Here is a 23,829-nt window from a genome sequence, read left to right as displayed (position 1 = left end):
TTAAATGTGTTATGTTTATGGATCATAGAGAAGGTGTCTCTAAGAGAGTGGTTGTTTGCAAGGTATCTTTCTTTTCCCCAGATTTCCCAAGTGATACTGACTTCTTTTCCCAGGCAAAGTGGTAATAGCTACCTAGATAATAAAGCTTTTGTGATGTAGCTCAGAATCTTGTTATGGAGGGAAAGGGTGGCTAGTTTAGAGATAATTTCAGCCAGGAAATGATTTTTGAGCACCTACTCTGCATGGCCAAAGAGTTAAATTATATCATTAAGAAATGCGAGAAAACTTTTTTTTTTTTCAAAAAAAAATTTTGTTAGCATTACTAATGACTTCTATCAAATGCATGTATCATAGTTTACTCAAACTGTACTTACTTAAAATAGCCTATGAATATATGTATAGGTTGTAGCAAGCTTTGCAAATATACATAACATTGGGCTCAGCATCTTATAGCATGAACATTTATTTTGACTTATTATTTTGGGATAGTTTTTAGATGTGGAATACTGGTGATAAATGGTAATCTGATTGTCAAAATCTTTCTGTACCAAATCTTCTTACAAGGAAATCAGGTAAGTAATCATCATAGGTTACGTGATTTTTTTTTTTAATGTCTTTAGGAAAAAGTCGATTTTCAGCATGCTCATGGGTTACAAGAATTGGAATTTATTCAAGGACATTCTGACACAGAAGCAGCAAGACTCTGTGTGGACCAGTGGCTAAAAATGCCAGGTATCCTTTGGAGATTAAAGTGGGGCACTCAAGTTATTGAGCTTCCATAAAGCCTCAAGGCAGGAATATGTCTGTTTTATTCAGTTACTAATAAGCATATAAGGCACTGAAATTTAGTTCCAGTGATACTTCATAATGTTACCAGTTGCCTTCCTAATTTGACAAAAGTAGATTTTGTGTATAAGATATATAAGCACTATAGGGGTCATCTCTGAGATTGTTAGATGATGCTCCTTTATTCATTCATGTATTTGGTAGTTATTGCATGCTTACTGCATACCAGTTTCTTTGCTAGTGCTGCATATACAGTGATGTGCAAGGTTGACATAGTCTCTATCCTAAGGGAGGTTACAATATGGTGGTAGTGGGGGTGACAGATATTAATTGCACAAATAAATGTAAGATAAAGCTGTGATAAATGCAATTAAAATGAAGTAATATATAGGCCTGTGGTGGAGTGTATAACAGGCTATTTGAGGTCAGGAAAAAGCTTCTCTAAGGAAATGGAATTTAAGCTGAGATCTAAAGGATTAGTGTTTACCAATTTATTCTTAAGTACAGCCCATGTAAATATAGTCGATTCTTGTTATTCACAGTAATTATGTTCTGTAAAGTTGCCCTGAACACTGAATTAGTGAATATTGAACATTGCTCCTAGAGAAAATACAGGGTTAGGTTCCTGTGAACCTCTAGTCATATTTTCATCAGCTTATTAACGTATAACTTTGTTTTATGTGTGTTTCTGCTTAAAGACCCCTCATTTAATATATATTGTTGATCCATTAACATTGAACTCATAACCAGCTGCACTGTAACTCATGTCTGAATGAAGCTTATCTAACACATGTATTTTCTCCGTAAGGTATATCACAACCTTCTTGTGCTAGACAGCACTTTAGCTCAGTGCTTGGAGACCATTTTAAAGAGTGAAACCACCAACAAACACAAAAATGCAAAACATTTGGCACTACATATACCACGAAAAGGGCACTTGTTTACTGTACGAGTACTGAAGGAAGGCAGAGTGTCACTTTGTTTGACCTCTGCTGGGAATGTGCACAGTAGGTGACTCAGATTTTACACTGTTCTGCTCCTGTTCGCAAATGACTGCAAAAGTGCCACAAGTATTGATTTTGGGGTAACAAATCTATTTTAATGAGTAGGCAAATTCACAGATACGAAATTGAGAAAAATAAGGGTTGATTTACTTTGTAAAGAAGTGTTCACATAGGAGGCTCAACTAACAAGTTGGGTAGCTTCTTCATTACTAACTCTTTGCAGACTTGAGGTTACTGGAAGGGTCACTGTGGAACATTTATCCATCACCACATCATTTAGTGGAATTTTTAAGAGCTGGTATAGAAGAGTCACAAGCCAGTCAAGTGGAAGACCCACTTCCACTGAGCCCTTAAAGTCTTGGAATATCTACGGAAACCTTATCTATGGATTTAGATTTACTGATCCAGCAGAAGATTTAATTGTGAAAATGTCAAAAATATCTCTGCATGCAGTGCTCAATTTCATTGAACCTAGATCTAGTAGTTCTAAAGTTAGTTTTCAGAGGTGTTTTCTTTAACAAAATAAAACTACCACTTATAAAGAATTCTAATCATTTATATCTATTAGTATTTAACAGTTCATTTCAATGCAAACTACCTAATGCAATAGTTTTTTGGCACTTGGCCACTCCCTCAAAATGTATTTCCTCCTCATTCCCAATCTGCTTGTGCCTGACAAATCCCTTCTCTCCCATACTTTTTTTTTTTTTTTTTAATAAATTTCCTTTCTTATTTTAATAAAATTAAATTTTCTTAAAATTCTTTCTTATTGCCTGTGGGTTAACACTTGGCACCACAGATGATACTCAATACTAGAGGTTGTTGAGTTAATGTGGCCTTTGTGTATTATTTCCAGTATATGATAAGCTTCTAGATTTATTTATTATGCATAAGTTTGGTTGCTCAGCCTTCTTTGAGTCTATAGTACTTTTTTCATTTCTCCAATACAGTATATACTCTGTTGTGTTGGATTGATAAATTTCCACGACTGTCTCTTCTACCAGACTGTATACCTGGAGACAGGGACCAGTCTTAGTCCCTGCAAACTTGTTCCCCGCAAACACTGTGAAAATGAAGTTTGGGGTCTTTTGCTGTAACAGCTACTCTCAGTTCACTGGGCTATATTTGGTGTGGTGGTATTCCATAGATAGGTTTTAGAGAGTGCTGAGATTTTTGAGGAGGGGGAAATAGAGATGAATCATTGTTCTCTTTAATTATAAAAAGTGCTATTTTTTAGTACTATTAAAGGACTCAATTAATATGTTCCAAAATACTGAGCTAGTATAATTCAGTTCTTTGATTAAAAATACTTTAAGTACTTTATTTATAATTATTCTAACTTAAATGTTCTATTCTTTAGGGAACTTTAAGTTGGGCCAGTTTGTATAACGTGGAATTTAGTAATTTAAAGACAATGCTTTCCATACTATTTATGGAAAAAAGTTGTTTAAATCTCTCTGTTTTGTCTTTCCATGGGGAAAGCTTATTTTCTTTCAAAAGACTGTTTTCTCCAACTTTATTTTTATCCAGGGGCTCTATTTGTGGCTAAACACTTGTCCTAATAGGAGATATCTGGAATGTGGGTGGACAATAAATAAAACCTGCCATAATTCTGACTGCATTAAAAAATTTTAAGATAAAAGGTGTATTGTCATTTAATACTTTGTTAGGATTAAAATATAATTAGTGCTCTGTTATTCATTCTTTGTTGTCAGACACATTTATTTATAAGCAGTTTTGCAGTTCAATAGAGGCATCCCCTCTTCTTCCCCATTAAGGACTTAAAAAAGCAGAATAGCAGTCGAAACCTAGCATACATTACCTAGATTTAAAACTAAATAATGTTAAGGGAATACTATTCTATTCTACTTAAATGCTTAAGGATGTAGAAACTGTCCATAAAGATAAATACCTAGTTTTCTGTTATTTGAAATATTCAGGGCATTTGAGTATAACAGTCCACAAGAGTAAAAAGAAAGAGATTTAGTAATAAAACTATCTGTATGTTAGAATCCTCTTGGCAGTTTTACAGTTGTTTGTTTCTACGGTATAACTCTCTAAAATTTTCTATCGTATTTCATGTGTTAGGAGTTTCCCTGGAACAAAATTTGTCCAGGGGGATTAGTCTACAAGAATGGTGTGACTGTTTGAACAAGGTTGTGAAGAAAGACAGGGATGAAGAAAAAGGAGATTAATTAGGAGAAGATAAGGGGGGCAAACTGTTTTCCAAGGCTTTGAAAAGGAAAAAGAGAAGGGACAAAATTGGATAAATACTAAGGGGAGAGATAACAACAACATGTAAATCTCTGCTTTGTATTCTGTAAATTACTGATAACTTTGTATTACTTTGTATTCTATAAACTACTGATAATTACTGTTACTTGGTGTCCTGGTTGGAGGTGACTGATCAGTGGCTGGATTCCTCAAAGTATCACTCTTCTTTTGTCTTCCTGCCCTCACCCTCCCCCTGTACCCTGGTAACATTGTTTAACAAGATTGTAGTAGAACCCAGATCCTTCATATTATAGCTAAACCTTGTGATGTGCTTAAGATGGTTAAAAGAGAAAATAAGAATTAGAAGAAAAGGTCATGCCAACTCGTTCATATAAATGAAGGGAGTAGGGGCTTCTTTCTGTAAAGCAACTGATTGCTAATGCATTTGGTCTTTCACATTTAAGGAAACAGATATTTTTCCCCCAAGAGAATGCTATTTGGCGACATTAATGGCTTTCTTTATCCCAAATCCCTTTATCTATTTAGGGGTTATTTTATCTTATACAAGAGGAGTTGTAAACAGTTGCAATTAGGACCATCCAGTTGATGCTGCATAATTTTCATTGTTCTGTCATAATTTTGATTTCCAGTCTAAAAGTCATGAATCTGGAATAAGAGCTTAGCTTTCTTTATCCCAAATCCCTTTATCTATTTAGGGGTTATTTTATCTTATACAAGAGGAGTTGTAAACAGTTGCAATTAGGACCATCCAGTTATTGTTGCATAATTTTCATTGTTTTGTCATAATTTTGATTTCCAGTCTAAAAGTCATGAATCTGGAATAAGAGCTTACAAATTTATATTCTGATACAGGGCTCAAAACAGGCACGATTAATTCTGGAACAAAAAGCTCATTCCGAAGAGGAGGCCAAATGCGGGTGTCTGGAAAACCAATTTTATGTCCCATAATGCACTGTAACAAGGAATTTGACAATGGTCACCTTCTCTTAGGACATTTGAAAAGGCAAGTATGATTTTCAAAATAATGGATGATGAGGATCAAATGTGTTACGAAGTGATTTTGTAAAATGAAAAGCCTGATTCACCTCTGCCATTGTGATTATAATAGCTTTATATTCCAAATTCAAATCATTTTGTCTATTATGATATAATCATTTTTAATTTACATTTCTTAGGTTTCCTGGAAGGTGTGATAAAGTCAGGTTTTTCTAGTGATATTCTTTTTTCTTAATGGATGTGTAGCCTCTAAGTATCTATTCCTCCCTAAAAATATCTTGATAAGATTCTGGAGACTTTTTATATTGATATGCAGTGGAATCAGTTTTAGAGAAATCCAACTCATAAATGTAAATTTCAGCAGACATTAACCACTTAAAGATATTTGGTTTAGCCTTAAGAAAGGTAATATGGCATAACAAAATAAATGCTAACAGCAGAACAATAACCATAAAAATAAACAATAAAAAATTAACAAAAGTATTAATAAAAATTAACAATGAAGAATATTCTGTTTATCAAATCCACTGTATCATTTAGTGAACTTTGAATAGTAGGGCTTGAGAATGTAGATTTCAAGGGAAGGTGGTCTTAGAGGAAATAAAAATCAGTTCGCACAGTCTCCCCAATTTAATTATAGTAGTTGAAAGATGGGAAATTGAAAAGTTTGGGTGTAAGCCATGCCTTTTCCAGATGCTTCACCCCACTTACCTTCAGATGCCTTACCTTACTGAGAGAGGCCTCTAGAGGGAACTGCAGCATTCTGTAAAAAATTGGTAACATACTGTATTTTAATTACATAAAGTCTTTAAAGCAGTTTAAAATTACATAAATTTGTTAATTGATTAAAATAAACATTAAAAGGATCAAAAGAAATGTATAGGAAACAGAGGTATACCAGAAATCTTGACATGGGATTATTATTACAATGGCTCATTAAATTTGTTTGTTATTATGGTAACCAAGTCAAGGAAAAGATGACTCATATTAGGAAGTTTATCAATTTTGCAAAACATACTTAAACCCATTTTATTGGATCTTGAGTAATATTACAAAATCTTGAGCCAACAGTCACTGTCTAAGAAGGTTGGTTGGCATATGGGAGCCACTAGATTATTCTTTATTATTAAGATTATTTAATATTTCAGTAGAAAAGTGTAAAATTCTAATGTGTGCATTTGTTTAGCTAATGAAGATACATAGTACTGTCCCTAGAATGTGGGCTTTTCTAATGTTACCTCTCTTTCGCCGAGTAGGTTTGATCACTCTCCATGCGATCCAGCTATCACACTACACGGACCTGTCATCAGTTCCTTTGCTTGTGTATTGTGTCATAAAAAATTTGTTACTCAGCAACAATATAGGGATCACCTTTTTGCTAAGGTAAGAGCATATCCCAAGTTAAGAATAGGTATTCCTTTTTTAGAGGACCTGGAGTTGAGTGCAGGTTTTTTCTTGTGGCTGTTAAGCTTTCAATCACCAATGATGCACATAAGGAACAAAATTATGATTGTCAATTTAAAGTAAAATGATTTGGAGCATTAAATTGTTTGGGGCTGGTAAACTTGAAAGCTAAAACCTAGCAGCACTAGAGATTTTCATCAAAACCCTTCTTTTTATGGAGTTGTTCTATGAAGCTAAATTACCTTTTTCAAGAATACTGTGACTTAGTCACCTGCAAAAACTGCAATCTTACTTTTTAATCCAGGGCCTTTCACACCTCTTGAAATGTTGAAACCATGTAGTAAATAACAATTCCTTTATTAATGCTAGTATTAAGAAATAGAACTAGTATTAAAAGACTGTGTTAATATAATTCTCATCGTGTTAAATCTCTAAGGATATGAAATAATTCATAGTGTTTGAAATCCATGTACTGCAGGGCTGTGTGATTTTTTTTTAAACCATCTTTGATATTAAATATCTTTATTAACTTATTAGCATTGCAAAAAAATATATATTTATCATGGAAAATTTTTAAGAAACCAAAAGAAAATAAGAAATCACCCTTAATCTCACTCAGAGATAACCACTGTTAGCATTTTGATGTATATATTTTCACTATTTTCCATATATAGATAAATATTTTACTTAAGTTGTCTTAAGTTGTTTTGTGATTTTTAAAAAAGCAGTGCATTGAAAGCATAAATGCTTAAATATTTGTTGAATCAATGGATTTATTTCTATGTTTTAAATCAATAAGTAGTATTCTATTGTGTGAATATATTATAATTCATTTAACTAATTCCCTATTGGATGTTTAATTTTTCTATTAACTAACATACCACATTAAATATCTTAGGTGCTGAAAACCTATGGGAAGATCCATATTTGGTTTATTTGCTGAATGAATATTAGATTTTGAAATATAAAATTTTTATATCACCTTTTCAGAATTTGCTTAGATCTAGAACTGTACTTGGAAAGTAAAGTAGGGAATAGCTCAGATTGTATATAGGTTCACAGCAGTGAATTAAGGTTTGCTCTCTCAAGTATAGCTGATTGAGTTCTGCAGCCTTTCACTCACCTCCATTCTAGCCCTCAAGAACATTCCCAGAACAGATGTGCATCCTTGAAGCAGATTTTGTTATATACTCAGTTGTCAGCTCTTGAGAGCTTCTTGGGAGCTTGCATCTAGTTCAGCACTGCCTAGACACCATAGTATGTTAAGAGAGAAATCAACTATAGTTCGTACACACAGGGAGCTTATGCTCTAGAATGAACAAGCCTTAAATAGTACAATATAGACTGAAATAGGAATTTAGGAAAGGGAGAGAAGTATTGGCTGAAGTATTTTTTTTCATTTAATTTTATTGAGATTGTTCATATACTATACAATTATACAAAGATCCAAAGTGCACAATCAGTTCCAAATGGTACCATCATACAGCTGTGCATCCATCACCAAATTTTTTTTTCCAATTTTTAGAACATTTTCATTGCTCCAGAAAAGAAATAAAGACAAAAAAGAAAACTCAATTCCTATCCTACCCCTAACCATCCCCTCCAGTATTGCCTCATAGTATTGGTGTAGTACATTTGTTACTGTTGATAAAAGAATGTTAAAATACCGTTAACTGTAGTACATAGTTTGCAATAGGTATATTTTTTCCCCTATATACCCCTTTTTTATTCGCTTCTGGTTATAGTGTCATACATTTGTTCTAGTTCATGAAAGAGATTTCTAATATTTCTAATCATGGACATTGTCCACCAGAAGATTTACTGTTTTATACATTTCCATCTTTTAACTTCAACTTTCCTTCTGGTGACATACGTGACTCTAAGCTTCCCCTTTCCACCACGTTCACACACCATTCAGCACTGTTATTTTCACAATAACGTGCTACCATCACCTCTGTCCACTTCCAAACCCTTAGGTTCAACCTAGTTGAAAATCTCTGCTCATAATAAGCACCCGCTCCCCATTCTTTAGCCTCATTCTATATCCTGGTAACTTACATTTCATGGCTATGTGTTTATATATTATAATTAGTTCGTATCAGTGAGACCATGCAATATTTGTCCTTATGTGTCTGACTCATTTCACTCAAGGTAGTGCCCTCAAGGTTTCTTCATCAACCTGTTGTTTTTTTTTAAGGTGGTTTTGTTCACCCCATCATACTTTCCGTCCTAAGTAAACAATCAGTGGTTCCCTGTATAGTGACATATTTATGTATTCACCACCATCACCACTATCTATATAAGGACATCTCCATTTCTTCCACAGGGAAGGAAGAAGAGTCAAAGAAGGTAGAGAGACAAAAGAAAAAGAAAGAAAGAAAAAAGACAGCTAAAAAGCAACAAAAGGAAAGATAGAATTAAACTAAGGTAGAACAATAGAGTCAGACAACATCACCAATGCCAAGAGTGCCATACCCCTCCCTTATATCCCCCTCTTGTAGGCATTTAGCTTTGGTATATTGCCTTTGTTACATTAAAGGAAGAATAATACAAAGTTTCTGTTTTTTCCCCAATACCACCTATTTTTAACATCTTGGAAGGTTGACATTCATTTGTTCTTTCTCATGTAAAAATGTATTTGTACATTTTATCACAATTGTTGAGCACTCTAGGTTTCACTGAGTTATAGGGTCCCAGTCTTTATCTTTGCTCTTTCCTTCTGGTGTCCCCCATGCTCCTAACCTTCCTCTTTCAACCATACTCACAGTCATCTTTGTTCAGTGTACTTACATTGCTGTGCTACCATCACCCAAAATTGTTTTCCAAATCTCTCACTCTTGTCTTTTCCTATCTGTCTGTAGTGCTCCCTTTAGTATTTCCTGTAGCGCAGGTATCTTGTTCACAAACTCTGTCACTGTCTTTTGTCAGAGAGTATTTTAAACTCTCCCTCATACTTGAAGGACAGTTTTGCTGGATATAAGGTTCTTGGTTGGCATTCCTTTCGGTTTCTCAAATAGATCACCCCACTTCCTTCTTGCCTCCATGGTTTCTACTGAGAAATACACACATAGTCTTATCAAGCTTCCTTTGTATGTGATGGATTGCTTTTCGCTTGCTGCTTTCAGGATTCTCTCTTTGTCTTTGACATTTGGTAATCTGATTATTGAGTGTCTTGGAGGAGGTCTCTTCAGATCTATTCTGTTTGGGGTTCGCTGTGCCTCCTGGATCTATAATTTTCTGTCTTTCGTAAGAGATGGGAAATTTTCATTGATTATTTCCTCTAGTATTTCTTCTGCTCCTTTTCCCTTCTATTTTCCTTCTGGGATACCCATGACACATATCATTTGCTTCGTGTTGTCATTTAATTCCCTGAGATGTTGCTCATATTTTTCCATTCTTTTACCTGTCCTTTTATGTGTAGGATTCCACGTGTCTTGTTCTGCAGTTCCTGAGTGTTTTTTTCTGCCTCTTGAGAGCTGCTGTTGTATGTCTCCATTGTGTTTTTCATCTCTTGTGTTGTGCCTTTCATTTCCATAGATTCTGCCAAATTTTTTTTTTTCAAACTTTGGATTTCTACCTTATGTTCTCCCAGTGTTTTCTTGATAGTGTTTGTCTCTTTTGTTATATCTTCCCTGAACTTGTTGATTTGGTTTTTGATTTGATTTAGCATATCTCTTTGAAAATCTTTAATAGATTATTTCGTTAAAGTGAAACAATATCTCAACTTTGATTGAGGTGTAAGTTTGTTCCTTTGACTGGGCTATATCTTCGTTTTTCCTAGTGTAGATTGTAGTTTTCTGTTGTCTAGGCATCTGGTTTCCTTGGTTACCCCAGTCAGATTTTCCCAGATCAGAATGGGTTCACATCTCAGAGTGGGGTTATATTCAGTTTCAAGTCTCTCTGCTGGTGTGTCTTAGAGATTGACAGACTTTCCTATAAGGTCTCTGGCCACTGGGCTTTTCCAACCCTGCCCTGCAGGTGGCGCCTGTCAACCTGTTGCTCCCGACTGGTGTAAGGAAGTATGGCCCCTTTAGTTTTTGTTTTGGCTGTTTTTCCCGAGGCTCTGGGATCTGGTTCTGAATGGAAAGCTGCCCCCTCCCTTATTCTTATGGAAAATACACCCCTGAGGGTGTTACTCTGCATTTGAGTAGTCTCTCTGACTGTTATCTCCACCCTGTCTGGGTCAGAGCACTGCAAACTGAAAATGGCTGCAGCTCTCTCTTCTGAGCCCCTCAGGTTGAGAGAGAGAAAAAGGGACAGAAAGCCCCCTTTTGGAGCCAGTGCATCGCCCCCCATTTTCACGTGTCATCCGGAAGTAACACCCGGTCTTCTGGGCTCCCCCTCCCAGGACAGATGAGTCTTTTGGTATTTTAGGGTCAGTCATCACTAAAAGCCTCTGTCTACTTGTTGGGGATTTGTAGCTTGTATTCAGTAGTCCGCATTTGTTAATTAAACCCCAGTTGGAGCTCAGCTGGGCTATGTTCGCCTGCTCAGTGAGTGCTGCTATTTTCTACTACAGCGAGGTTTTGCAGCAAAGCCTGCTGTGTGGGGAGGGTGCTCTCAGCACAGTTCTGCAGCTTTTACTTACAGAATCTATGCTGCGATCTCAGGCCTTCCTCCCAATCTAGGTTGCTGTACAATGTGTGGACAGTCACGGTTGTCCCCCAGCAGTTATTCCAAATTATTTACTAGTTGTTCCTGGTTGTTTATAGTTGTTCCAGGGGACTGACTAATTTCCACTCCTCTCTATGCCACCATCTTGCCCCTCCTCCTGGCTGATGTATTTTGCCAAGCATTATGGAAGAGAATGAGGCCTTCAAGGATTGGAGGGATTTGTATGTATGGAAGGAGAAAGTGATGAGATTCTAGGTAAGGCTGAAGAGCCTAAACAGAAGAGTAAATATGGGAATAGGTAGTTTGCAAAAGAGAGTTCACATGGGAGATTTGAGACTGCTATCCTTAGAAAGTCCTGCTTACAAGGTTGACCCTTGGCTGGTGTCTGGCAACTTGGATTTTGAGAGTGTTCCCATAATTCTTTAAGATGAGTGGCTCACTATGCTTGAACTGTGTGTGCAAACAATGTGTTTCATGTTGAAAACCTTTCCTTCCAGGAGTTGGGAATTTTGGTATATGCTAGGCAGTGTCTGCTTATGTCCCCAGCCCCCAGCAAAAACTGGGCACTGATTCTCTAATAAATGTCCGTGGTAGATAACATTTCACATATATTGTCACAACTTTTTGGAGGAATTAAACATATCCTGTGTGGCTCTATTTGGAGATGACCCTTTGAAGCTTGCACTTGGTTTCCTCTGGAGTTTTCTCCATGTGCCTTTTCCCTTTGCTGATTTTGATTTTTAACCTTCGATATAGTCATAGTTGTTAGTATGATTATATATGGAGTCCTGTGAGTCCTCTTAGTGAACCATTGAACCTGGGGGTGGTCTTAGGGATTTCCAACATAGGGGGTAACCCAAATGTAAAGGTACAGGGTTTTATTTTATTTATTTTATTGTGAACTTTAACATATATATATATAACAGTCGTAACTTTCAAAGTACAATTTCACAAATAGTTAGTTTTCCAATCCATGAACATGGAATGTCTTTCCATTTATTTAGGTCTTATATGATTTGATTTCTTTTAGCAATGTTTTATAATATTCTTGTTTATCAGTCCTTTACAACCTTGGTTAAATTAAATACTAGGTATTTGATTCTTTTCATTGTTACTGTACATGAAATTTTCTTGATTTTGTCTTCCCATTATTCATTACCAGTGTATAGAACCACTACTGATTTTTTTGTGTTGATCTTGTACCCCACCACTTTGTTGAAATTTTTTATTCGTTCTAGTACCTTATTTTGGGTTTTTCAGAATTTTCTGTATATAGGTTCATGAAATCTGCAATTAGGGAAAATGTCACTTCTTTCCTTCTAATTTGGAGACTTTGTTTTTGTCTCTTATCTAATTCCTTTGGCAAGAACTTCTAGTAGAGTGTTGAATAACAGTGGTGACAGTGGACATCCTTCTGTTGTTCCAGAACTTAAGAGGGAACGCTTTCAGTCTTTCACCATTGAGTATGATTTAGCTGTGGGTTTTTCACATATGCCCTTTATCATGTTGAGGAAGTTTCCTTCTATTCCTTTTTTTCTAAGTGTTTTTACCAAGAAGTGGTACTGGAGTTTGTCAGATACCTTTTCTGTATCAGGTGAGTTAATCATGAGCTTTTTTCCCTTGTTCTGTTAATGTGGAGTATTACATTAATTGATTTTCTTACATTGAACTAGTCTTACATACCAGCAATAAATGCCACTTTATCATAGTGCATAATTCTTTAATGTGCTGTTGCATTCGGTTTACTAGTATTTTGTTGAGGATTTTTGCATCTATATTCATAAGGGATATTGATCTGTAATTTTCTTTTCTTATGGTATCTTTATCCGGCTTTGTTATGAGGGTGATGCTGGTCTCATATATGAGTTAGGCAGTGTTTCCTCCTCTTGGATTTTTTTAAAGAGTTTCAGTGATATTGCATTAATTCTTGCAATGTTTGGAGGTTTTTGTTTCTTTTTTTTAATTCATTTTTATTGAGATATATTCACATACCATGCAGTCATACAAAACAAAGAGTACATTCCATTGTTTACAGTACCATTATATAGTTGTAATATTCATCACCAAATTTAACCCAAAATTCATCATTCAAAATTAATCACCAAAATTACCAAAATTAATTTTTGACATTCATCACCAAAATTAATTTTTGACATTTTCATTACCACACACACAATAATGAGAACAAAAATTAAAGTGAAAGAGAACAATTAAAGTAAAGAAGAACACTGGGTACCTTTTTTTTTTCTTCTTCCCCCATTTTTCTACTCATCCATCCATAATCTAGACAAAGGGGAGTGTGGTCCATATGGCTTTCCCAATCACATTGTCACCCCTCATAAGCTACGTTTTTATGCAATCGTCTTCAAGATTCATGGGTTCTGGGTTGTAGTTTGATAGTTGCAGGTATTTACTGCTAGCAATTCCAATTCATTAGAGCCTAAAAAGGGTTGTCTGTATTGTGTATAAGAGTGCCCACCAGAGTGACCTCTTAGCTCCTTTTGGAATCTCTCTGCCACTGAAGCTTATTTCATTTCCTTTCACATCTCCCTTTTGGTCAAGAAGATGTTCTCCATCCCACGATGCCGGATCTAGATTCCTCCCCGGGAGTCATATTCCACATTGCCAGGGAGGTTCACTCCCGTGGGTGTCAGATCCCACGTAGAGGGGAGGGCAGTGATTTCACCTTTCAAGTTGGCTTAGGTAGAGAGAGAGGGCCACATCTGAGCAACAAAGAGGCATTTGGGAGGAGGCTCTTAGGCACAATTATAGGGAGGCCTAGCTTCTCCTTTGCAGCAACAGTCTTCCCAAAGGCAAGTCCCATGGTAGAGGGCTCAGCCCATCAAACTACCAGTCCCCTATGTCTGTGAGCGCATCAGCAGCCATCGAGGTGGGGAAGCCTGACACCCCTGCATTCTCTACCAGCTTCTCATGGGGGCTCTGCATATTTTTTTCATTGTTTTTTTTTTTTTAATTAACTTTTTTTTTTTAAATCAACTATATACAAAAAAAACTTTAAAAACCATACAATAAAAAAAGCATTTCAAGCAAACCATAACAAGAGAGTAAGAAAAAGACAGCTAACCTAAGATAACTAGTTTACTTCCAACATGTTCCTACTCTACCCCAAGAAAATAAACTAATATAGCAACATTTCTCTGAACTTGTTCCTGCCATACCCATCAGAAATTAACAGACCATAGTCATTCCTGGGCAGTCCCAGAACGTTAAATTTACCCACGATAGCTTATCTGTTGTTATTGGTTTATCATTCCTGCTTCCTTAATTGTTCTCTATCGCTAGTTCCCCTGCATTCTACATTACAAACCATTTGTTTTACGTTTTTCAATGTTCATGTTAGTGGTAGCATATAATATTTCTCTTTTTGTGCCTGGCTTATTTTGCTCAGCATTGTATCTTCAAGGTTCATCCATGTTGTCATATGTTTCACGACATTGTTTCTTCTTATAGCCATGTAGTATTCCATCGTGTGTGTATACCACATTTTATTTATCCACTCATCTGTTGAAGGACATTTGGGTTGTTTCCATTTCTTGACAATTGTGAATAATACAGCTGTGAACATTGGTGTGCAGATACCTGTTCATGTCACTGCTTTCAGATCTTCCGGGTATATACTGAGAAGTGCAATCGCTGGATTGAAGGGTAATTCTATATCTAGTTTTCTAAGGAAGTGCCAGATTGACTTCCAGAGTGGCTGAACCATTATACAGTCCCACCAACAAAGAATAAAAGTTCCAATTTCTCCACATCCTCTCCAGCATTTGTAGTTTCCTGTTTGTTTAAAGGCAGCCATTCTAATTGGTATGAGATGGTATCTTATTGTGGCCTTAATTTGCATCTCTCTAATAGCTAGTGAAGCTGAACATTTTTTCATGTGTTTCTTGGCCATTTGTATTTCCTCTTCAGAGAACTGTCTTTTCGTATCTTTTGCCCATTTTATAATTGGGCTGTCTGTACTTTGTCATTGAGTTGTAGGATTTCTTTATATCAGTCTTTTGTCAGATACATGGTTTCCAAGGGAGGTTTTTGATTACTTATTCTGTCTCTTTAGTAGTTTTGGTTTGTTGAGCTCTTCAGTTTCTTCTTGAGTCAGTGAAGGTAGTTTGTGTGCTTTTAAGAATTTGTCCATTTCCTGTAATTTATCTAATTTTTGGAGTACCATTATTCATAGTATCCTTTTATAAATATTTTTATTTATGTTTGGTTGGTACTGTTTTCATTTTTTATTTTAGTTATTTGTATCCTCTCTTTTTTCTTAGTCAATTAAAGATTTGTCAATTTTATTAATCTTTTCAAAGAACCCACTTTCAGTTTTGTTGAGTCTTATGGTTTTCTTTTTTTCCCTTTGTTTCCTTTATATCTAGTCTAATCTTTGTTATTTCCTTCCTTCTTCTCATTTGGGTTTAGTTTACACTTCTATTTCTAGATCCTCCAGCTTTGAGGTTAGGTCTCTGATTTGAGCTCTTCCTTCTTTTTTCAGTGTAAGCATTTCAAGCTATAAATTTCCCTCTTAGCACTACAATAGCTCCATCCCATAAATTTTGGTATGTAATGTTATCATTTTTGGTTGCCTTAAGATATTTCCTAATTTTCCTTGTGATTTCTTCTTTGACCCATTGGTTTCCACATATTCATGAATTTTGCATTTCCATTTCCTCCTCTGTTATTGATTTCTAATTTCATTCTATTGTGGTCAGAGAAGATACATTTTATGATTTCAGTATTTTTTAATTTATTGAGACTTTTTTTTGTTACTTTACATATAGTGTATCCTGGAGAATGGGTCCATGTGCACTAAAGAAGAATATGTTCTGCTATTGTTCAGTCAAGTGTTCGTTTATTTCTGTTAGGTCCAGTTGATTTAGAGTATTTTTCAAGTCTTCTATTTCTGTATCAATTTTCTGTGTAAGTATTTTATCCATTAATGAATGTTGTATATTGAAGTCTCCTATTATTATTATTTCATTCTGCCGATCTGTATCTTAATTGGGGAGCTTAATCCATTCATGTTTAATGTTATTACTGTGAAGGCATTTCTTGAATCAGTCATCATATCCTTTGGGTTTTTTTTGTCAGATATATTTTTTCCCTGTCTTTATTTTCTGTACTGTACCCTTACTAAAGCTCTTTAGTTCCGAGCCCTTCTCCATACCTCTCTCTCTTTTCTTTTTTTCTCTGCCGGTAGGGCTCCATTTAATATCTCTTGTAGGGCAAGTCTTTTGTTAGCAAGTTCTTTGAACATTTGTTTGTGATGATTTTAAGCTCTCCCTCAAATTTGAAGGAGAGCTTTGCTGGATAAAAAATTCTTGGTTGGCAATTTTTCTCTTTCAGAATTTTAAATATGTCATACCACTGCCTTCTCGCCTCCATGGTGGCTACTGAGTAGTCACTACTTAGTGTTGTTTCCCTTGTATGTGGTGAATTGCTTCTTTCTTGCTGCCTTCAGAACTTGAGCCTTCTCTTCAGCATTTGACAATCTGATCAGAATATGTCTCGGAGTGAGTTTATTTGAATTTATTCTGTTTGGAGTTCATTGGGCATCTATGATTTGCATATTTATGTCATTTAGAAGGATTGGTAAATTTTCTCCACCACTGTCTTTGAATACTCTTCCTAGACCTTTACCCTTCTCTTCCCCTTCTGGAACACCAATGAGTCTTATATTTGTGCACTTCATGTTGTCCATCATATCCATGAGATCCATTTCAAATTTTCTGATTTTTTCTACATTCGTTCTTTTGTACTTTCACTCTCCATAACATTTTCTTCAAGTTCACTTACTTGTTCTTCGAGTTCATCTAATCTGCTACTATATGTTTCCAGGATCTTTTAAATTTGATCAACAGTTTATTTTATTTCCATAAGCCCATCTATTTTTTTATTTACTCTTGCAAATTCTTCTTTATGCTCTTCTGGGGTCTTGTTGATGTCCTTTATGTCCTAAGCCATGATCTTGTTGTTTCTGATTACTTCTTTGATTAATTGCTCCAAATTCTATGTCTCCTCTGGTTTTTTGATTTGGGCATTTGAATTATCCATATCTTCTGGTTTCTTCGTATACTTTAGAATTTTCTGCTGTTTTTGGCCTTTTGGCATTTGCTTATCCTGATAGGGTTCTTTTAGGATATGCAGTCTTTTTTGAACAATTATCTATAAGTTGACAGAGCTACAGCTTGGTGGAGTGCACCTTCCCTGACCTTTCAGCAGATGATGCTCCTGAACCACCTATTACCCTCAAGCCAGCTCTCCCCAACTTAGTCTATGCAGTGAGTAGGGTCCAAACCTTGTGGAGGTCCTGTCAATGTACCAGTTTTCCTTGTGCAGTTGGGACTGCCAGCCCTGAGTGTGGGGTTGTATGCCCTGTGCAGTTAGGCAGGAAAGATGGCTTTAAGACCCAGAATTCCCAGCTGTTCCTGGGACTGTGACTGGAATACCCTGGGGCTGTTGTATGAGTCCAGTCCTTCAGGTCAGATTCCCCACAGTCTCTCTCTGCCACCTCCTATATTATACACGTAGAACCGTCTTTTTCTCTCTTCAAGTCTGTCAACATTTGCTTCATATATTTTTCGGCATGGCTGTTAGGTGCATATGTATTTATAATTGTTGTATCTTGTTGAATTGACTCCTTTATCAGTACATAATGATGTTCTTTGGCTGTCGTGACAGTTTTTTACTTAAAGTTTATTATATCTGATTCTAGTATAGCTACACCAGCTCCCTTTTGGTTATTACTTGCGTGGTGTACTTGTTTCCATCCTTTCACCTTCAGCCTGCTTATGTTTTGAATTTAAGGCCAGTCTCTCATAAACAGCATATGGTCATGTCTTGCTTTTTTATCCAATCTACCAATCTCTGCGTTTTCTGGAGAGTTTAATACATTTACATTTAAAGCCACTACTGATAATGCAGGCATTTCTTCTGCCATTTTACCATTTTGTCTTTGTAAGTCTTGTACCTTTTCTGACCCTCAGTTCTTCCATCAATATTTCCTTTCATATTTATTTTATTTTATTTTATTTTTGGTATGGTAATATTTTGAGTCCCTTATTTCTTTCTGAATGTATTTTTCAAAAATTTCAGTTTTATCATGGCCTTCAAATTTAACATTCTAAATCTATAATAATCATATTTGATTTGATACCAACTTAACTTCAATAGTATACACTTACACTGTTCCTATACCCTTCTGTCTACACACCTTTTTTGTACTTGTTACAAATTGCATTTTTGTTCATTGTATGTCCAAAATCATAGATTTATCATTACTTTTTATGTATTTGCATTTTAACACCTGTAAGAAATGGAGGTGAATACCAAAAAATACAGTACTTTAGTACCGTTATTTATAATTACTGTGCTGGTTTGCATGTATCCCCCAGATAAAGCCATATTCTTTGATGCAATCTTGTGGGGCAGACATACTAGTGGGGGTTAAGCTGGAAACAACATAGGTTGTTTGCATGGAAATGTGCCCCACCCAACTGTAGGTGATAACTATGATGAGACAATTTCCATGGAGGTGTGGCCCCACCCATTCAGGGTGGGCCTTGATCAGTGGAGCCATATAAATGAACTGACAAGCAGAAGGAACTCAGTGCAGCTGTGAGTGACATTTTGAAGAGGAATTACAGCCAAGAGGGACACTTTGAAGAAAGCACAGGGGCTGCAGATGAGAGACAGTTTGGAGGCTGCTGTTGAAAGCAGACTCTTGCTCTGGAGAAGCTAACAGAGGACAAACACCCCGAGAGCAACTAAGAGTGACGTTTTTGAAGAACTGCAGCCTAGAGAGGAACATCCTGGGAGAAAGCCAATCCATCTCTGGTGTTTTGCATTCTGGCAGCATTAGCAAACTAGAACAATAACCCATATGGTTACCTTTACCAGAGGTCTTTATTTCTTGATTCTGCTGTGAGCCACTGTCTAGTGTGCTTTCCTTTCTGTCTGAAGAATTCCCTTTAGCATTGCTTGTAGAGCCAGTCCTGTAGTTATGAACTCCCACAGCTTTTGTTTATTGGGAATGTCTTAATTTTTCCCTTGTTTTTTAAAGAATATCTTGCTGGATATAAAATTCTTGGTCAGCAATTGTTTTCTTTCAGAAGTTTAATTATTTTCTACCACTGCCTTCTGGCCTCTGTGGTTTCTGATAAAAAAATAGGCTAAAGTAGCTGATCAGAAGCAGTGATCAGGAATCAGACAACACAACTCTGGAGTTTGGAGGACCAGGTCTTTATGTCCTACACTGTCACCAGCAAGCTGCACCAGGAGCCCAAGCTGCAGTCTCCATTGCTTCCTGCCAGAAGGCTGGAGAATGGTAGGATGGTAGCCACTACAGGGAGTGATATTTATACGGTTTACCAGTCTCTTCCTCCTGCTCTTCCTTGGGTGCTGCAGTGTTACACTAGACTCCAGAATTTCAAAATAGTTGATTCAGACAGTTTCTGCCAGTTCAGTAGTTGTTTTGCTGGAGGGGCTGATTCCTAGAGCTTCCTACTCTGCCATCTTTCCACAATCCCCTCCACAATTTTTAAAGCTGTTATTCTAAATGCCAACAATCCATTGATAAATAAAATTATGTTTATATATATTCATACACACTTACCATGCACATAACATATACACATTTTTTTACAATTTCCTATTTCAGGATAGATGAAGTTCTCAACAAAGTTTTGAAAGCTAGAAGCTAGAAAAGAGATTCCTATTTGGTATATAAAAGTTGAGTATAGACATAATTAATAGACATATATTTAGAAAAGTATTTGTAATTTGGAGGATGAGACAGAAGGTTGATTTCAGTAACAACAAACAGATACAAATTGACCAGAACAAAAACAATTGAAATAAATGAGGCAAAGGATATGAAGAAATAATTCACAGAAGAGAATATTGAAATAGCCAACAAATATATGAAAAACTACTCAAACTCACTAGTAGATAAAGAAATGCAAATTAAATTAGGAATGAGTATCAACGGCATTTATCTGTCGGATTGGCAAAAATGAAAAAGACCCACAATATCTATCGCCACCACTGGCCACTTGCACTTAGTGCTAAGGGATAGATGAATTGGTAGAGCCTTTTTGAAAAGGAGTTTTACAATACCTTTTTTCATTCAAATATGTCTGTCCTTCAACTCAAAGGGTCACTCCTAATTATGAGAGAAAAGCATTGATAGTTAAATGTTTATATTCAAGAATGCTTGACTAAATGACAGTAGATTCACACCATGGTGCAGTTTGCAACCCTTAAGAATAATGAATTAGAGCTATACCAATTGATTTTTAGGGATTTGTATTTTAGATATTGTGGAATGAGAAAACTAAGAGTCAGGCAGAAAAGTCTGTAAAATGATGATACTTGATAAAACGATAATCCCCCTTGTGTGTTTTGTCAATATATATTTTTGTAAGTCGTTAAGCATGGAGAAGTTTATTAAAGAATATATATTTGTAAACATGTCATCTTGCAGGGTAGAACAAACAAAACAAAACATTAGAAAAAGTATATATATGATGTGATCATATTTATACATTTTTATAATATTACATGTGTATGAATGTAAAAATATATATATAGAAAGCAAATATGCTTCTATATAGCCATAGAAAGATGGTCATAATTTTTTTTTTTTTGAGGGGAAAAAAATCCCAAATTTCACGTGTGACATTATTTGTGAAAAGTTATACAATTCACACACTAGAAGAGAAGTTTTCTTGTTACGAATTTGATACGGAATATCCCAAATACATAAATAGGAAATTTTGAATGTTGATTTTAAGTAATTCAGTATTAGTTTTAATTGTCTATAATATGGCTTTGCCTTATATTTTAGGAAGCTGCAGATGATGGACATAAAAACAGTCTTCTTCCTCAGATTATTCAGTGTTTTGCGTGTCCAAATTGCTTCCTTCTTTTTAGCAGCAAGAATGATTGTGCGAAGCATATGTCACAAAAGAATCACTTCCTTCAGAGTTTTAAACTGAGTGGTATGTTAAAACTCTTGTCTGTTGAAAATTATTAGACTACTTTAATCTTTCTTGATTTACCATCCCTCTTAGGTCATTCTTGAGGTTACTTATCCGTGTGTTAGTTTGAGAACAATGAAAGTGAAACCTTTGTATCTTAATTCTCACTGTTTAAAAAAGTTTCTCAATGTTTATCTGTACCTAAGAGTAGGATGTACTTTGGGGAGTGAAGAGATACATGGGAAGAAAGCATTTTAATCAAAATATTATTTGTATATCCATGTTATTTGGGCAGTTGGGTTTTTCTCCTTTGTAGTTAAGGCTAGAAAATTACTTCCCTTATTTTTTATCATATAAATAACTGTCTTCCCCAGTTCAGCTGATATTGAGAAAGGCAAAGGGAGGAAGCTTGGGTCACTATACTCAAATGAATTTGCAAGTTATAGTTTATTTTGTCTTTCAGATGACAAGGGAACAGCACATCCAATATCGTTTCCATCTTTAGCAAAGAAACTTTTGATCTCTCTATGCAAGGATGTTCCATTTCAAGTCAAGTGTGTGGCCTGCCACCAGACGCTGCGTTCCCACATGGAGCTTACTGCGCATTTCAGGTTTGTATAGGTCTAGTCTTGGGCTGTAAGGGAATCCTGAACCCCCATTCACCAGTGTGAAGGTTCAACAATCTTTTTTTTTTTATTAGAGAAGTTAACAAGTTTATAGAAAAATCATGCATAAAATACAGAGTTCTATATACCACCCTATTATTACCACCTTGCATTAGTGTGGTGAATGCACTTCACAGTTACAAAAATGTGCTTTCATGAATTATAACAAATAATTCATGAAAGCACATTTTTGTAATTGTGCTGCTAACTATATTCTGCTGTTTTGTATACTGTTTTGTTTTTACTAAAATTTTTATTCTAGTAACATTTATAAAACCATAACTTTCCCCTTTTAACCACATTCACATACGTAATTCAGTGCTGTTAATTATACTCCAAATAATGTGTTACCGTCACCACCATCCATTACCAGAACTTTTCAATCAATCCAGATAGAAACTCAGTACAATGTAAGCATTAACTCCTCATTCCATACCTCCACCCCAGCCCCTGGTAACTTATATTCTAGGTTCCTACTCTAGGAATCTGCTTATTCTGATTGTCTCATTTCAATGCGATCATACAATATTTGTCCTTTTGTGTCTGCTTTATTTACATGATTTCTTCAAGGTTCATCCATGTTGTCGCGTGTGTCAGAACTTCATTCTGTTTTACTGCTTAATAATACTCCATTGTATACATATACCAATTTTGTTTATCTATTCTTGGATTGATACACAACTAGTTTGCTAACATCTTTTGGCAATTGTGAATAATGCTGCTATGAATATCAGTGTGCAAATATGTGTTCGAGTTCCTGCTTTCAATTCTTTGGAATATATACCTAGAAGTAGGATTGCTGAGTCATATGGTAAAGTTGGATTTACTTTTCTAAGGAACCAGCAAACTGTCTTTTCTAGCAGCTGCACCATTTTACTTTCCCACCACAATGAGTGAGTGTTCGTATTTCTCAATATCCTCTCCCACACTTGTAATTTTCCTATTTTTTAAAATAGTAGCCATTCTAGTGGGTGTGAAATAGCATCTCATTGTAGTTTTGATTTGCATTTCTCTAATTATTAATGATGTTGAATATCTTTTTATCTTCATTTAGCCATTTATATATCTTCTTTGGAGAAATGTCTGTTCAAGCCTTTTGTCCATTTTAGGCAAAAATGCCTAATTAGATTGTCTTTTTATTGTTCATGTGTAGGATTTCTTTATATATTCTGGGTATTAAGCCCTAATCAGATATGTGGTTTCCCAATATTCTCTCCCATTGTGTAGATTCATTTTGTCTTTTTACTTTCATGATAAAGTCCTTTGATGTCCAAAAGTTTTTCATTTTGATGAGGTCCCATTTATCTATTCTTTCTTTTGTTGCTTTTGCTTTGGGTGTAAATTCTAAGAAACTTTTGCCTAATACAAGATCCTGAAGATGCTTTCCTATATTTTCTTCTAGTTTTAAGTCCTGGTTCTTATATTTAGTTCTTTGATCCATTTTGAGTTAATTTTTATATGTGGTGTGAGATTAGAGTATCTCTTCATTCATTCCATATGGATATCCAGTTCTTCTAGCATGATTTGTTGAAGAGACTATTCTTTCCCAATTGAGTAGACTTGGCAACCTTGTCAAAAATCAATTGGCCATAGATGCGAGGGTCTATTTCTGAACAGTCACTTTGATTCTTTTGATCTTTGTATCTATCTTTGTGCCAGTACCATGCTGTTTTGCCCACTATGGCTTTGTAATAAGTTTTTAAGTCAAGGAGTGTGAGTCCTCTCACTTCGTTCTTTTTCAAGATGGTTTTGGCTATTTGAGGCCCATTACCCGTCCAAATAAATTTGATGATTGGCTTTTCCATTTCTGCAAAGTAGGCTGTTGGAATTTTTTTTAAATTTAATTTTATTGAGATTGTTCACATACCATACAATTATCCAAAGATCCAAATTGTTCAATCAATTACACATGGTGCCATCATACAGCTGTGCATCCATCACCACAGTTAATTTTTTTTTTCAATTTTTAGAACATATTCATTACTCCAGAAAAGAAATAAAGACAAAAAAAGGAAACTCAAATCTTCCCCTACCCCTAACCACCCCACTCCATTGTTGACTCAGAATACTGGTATCATATGTTTGTTACTATTGATGAAAGAATGTTAAAATACTACTAACTGTAGTATACAGTTT

General features: G+C 35.5%; 1 protein-coding gene across 4 annotated transcripts in view; it reads left to right on the top strand.

Annotated features, from left to right (window-relative positions):
- The window catches only part of ZNF451 (zinc finger protein 451), a 133,544-nt gene that overhangs the window by 26,050 nt on the left and 83,665 nt on the right, over nt 1-23,829 (top strand). For all 4 annotated transcript variants that reach the window (XM_037842544.1, XM_037842543.1, XM_037842541.1 and 1 more), the window contains 5 exons: nt 621-732; nt 4,878-5,028; nt 6,278-6,404; nt 20,896-21,049; nt 21,492-21,639. In XM_037842544.1, the coding sequence (XP_037698472.1) occupies nt 726-732; nt 4,878-5,028; nt 6,278-6,404; nt 20,896-21,049; nt 21,492-21,639 (587 nt within the window). In that variant the 5' untranslated portion in view covers nt 621-725. The remainder of the gene's footprint in view (nt 1-620; nt 733-4,877; nt 5,029-6,277; nt 6,405-20,895; nt 21,050-21,491; nt 21,640-23,829) is intronic.

This window comes from Choloepus didactylus, chromosome 7, assembly GCF_015220235.1.
Source record: "Choloepus didactylus isolate mChoDid1 chromosome 7, mChoDid1.pri, whole genome shotgun sequence".
NCBI lineage: Eukaryota > Metazoa > Chordata > Mammalia > Pilosa > Megalonychidae > Choloepus > Choloepus didactylus.
This window is presented reverse-complemented; position numbering and strand designations above follow the sequence as displayed.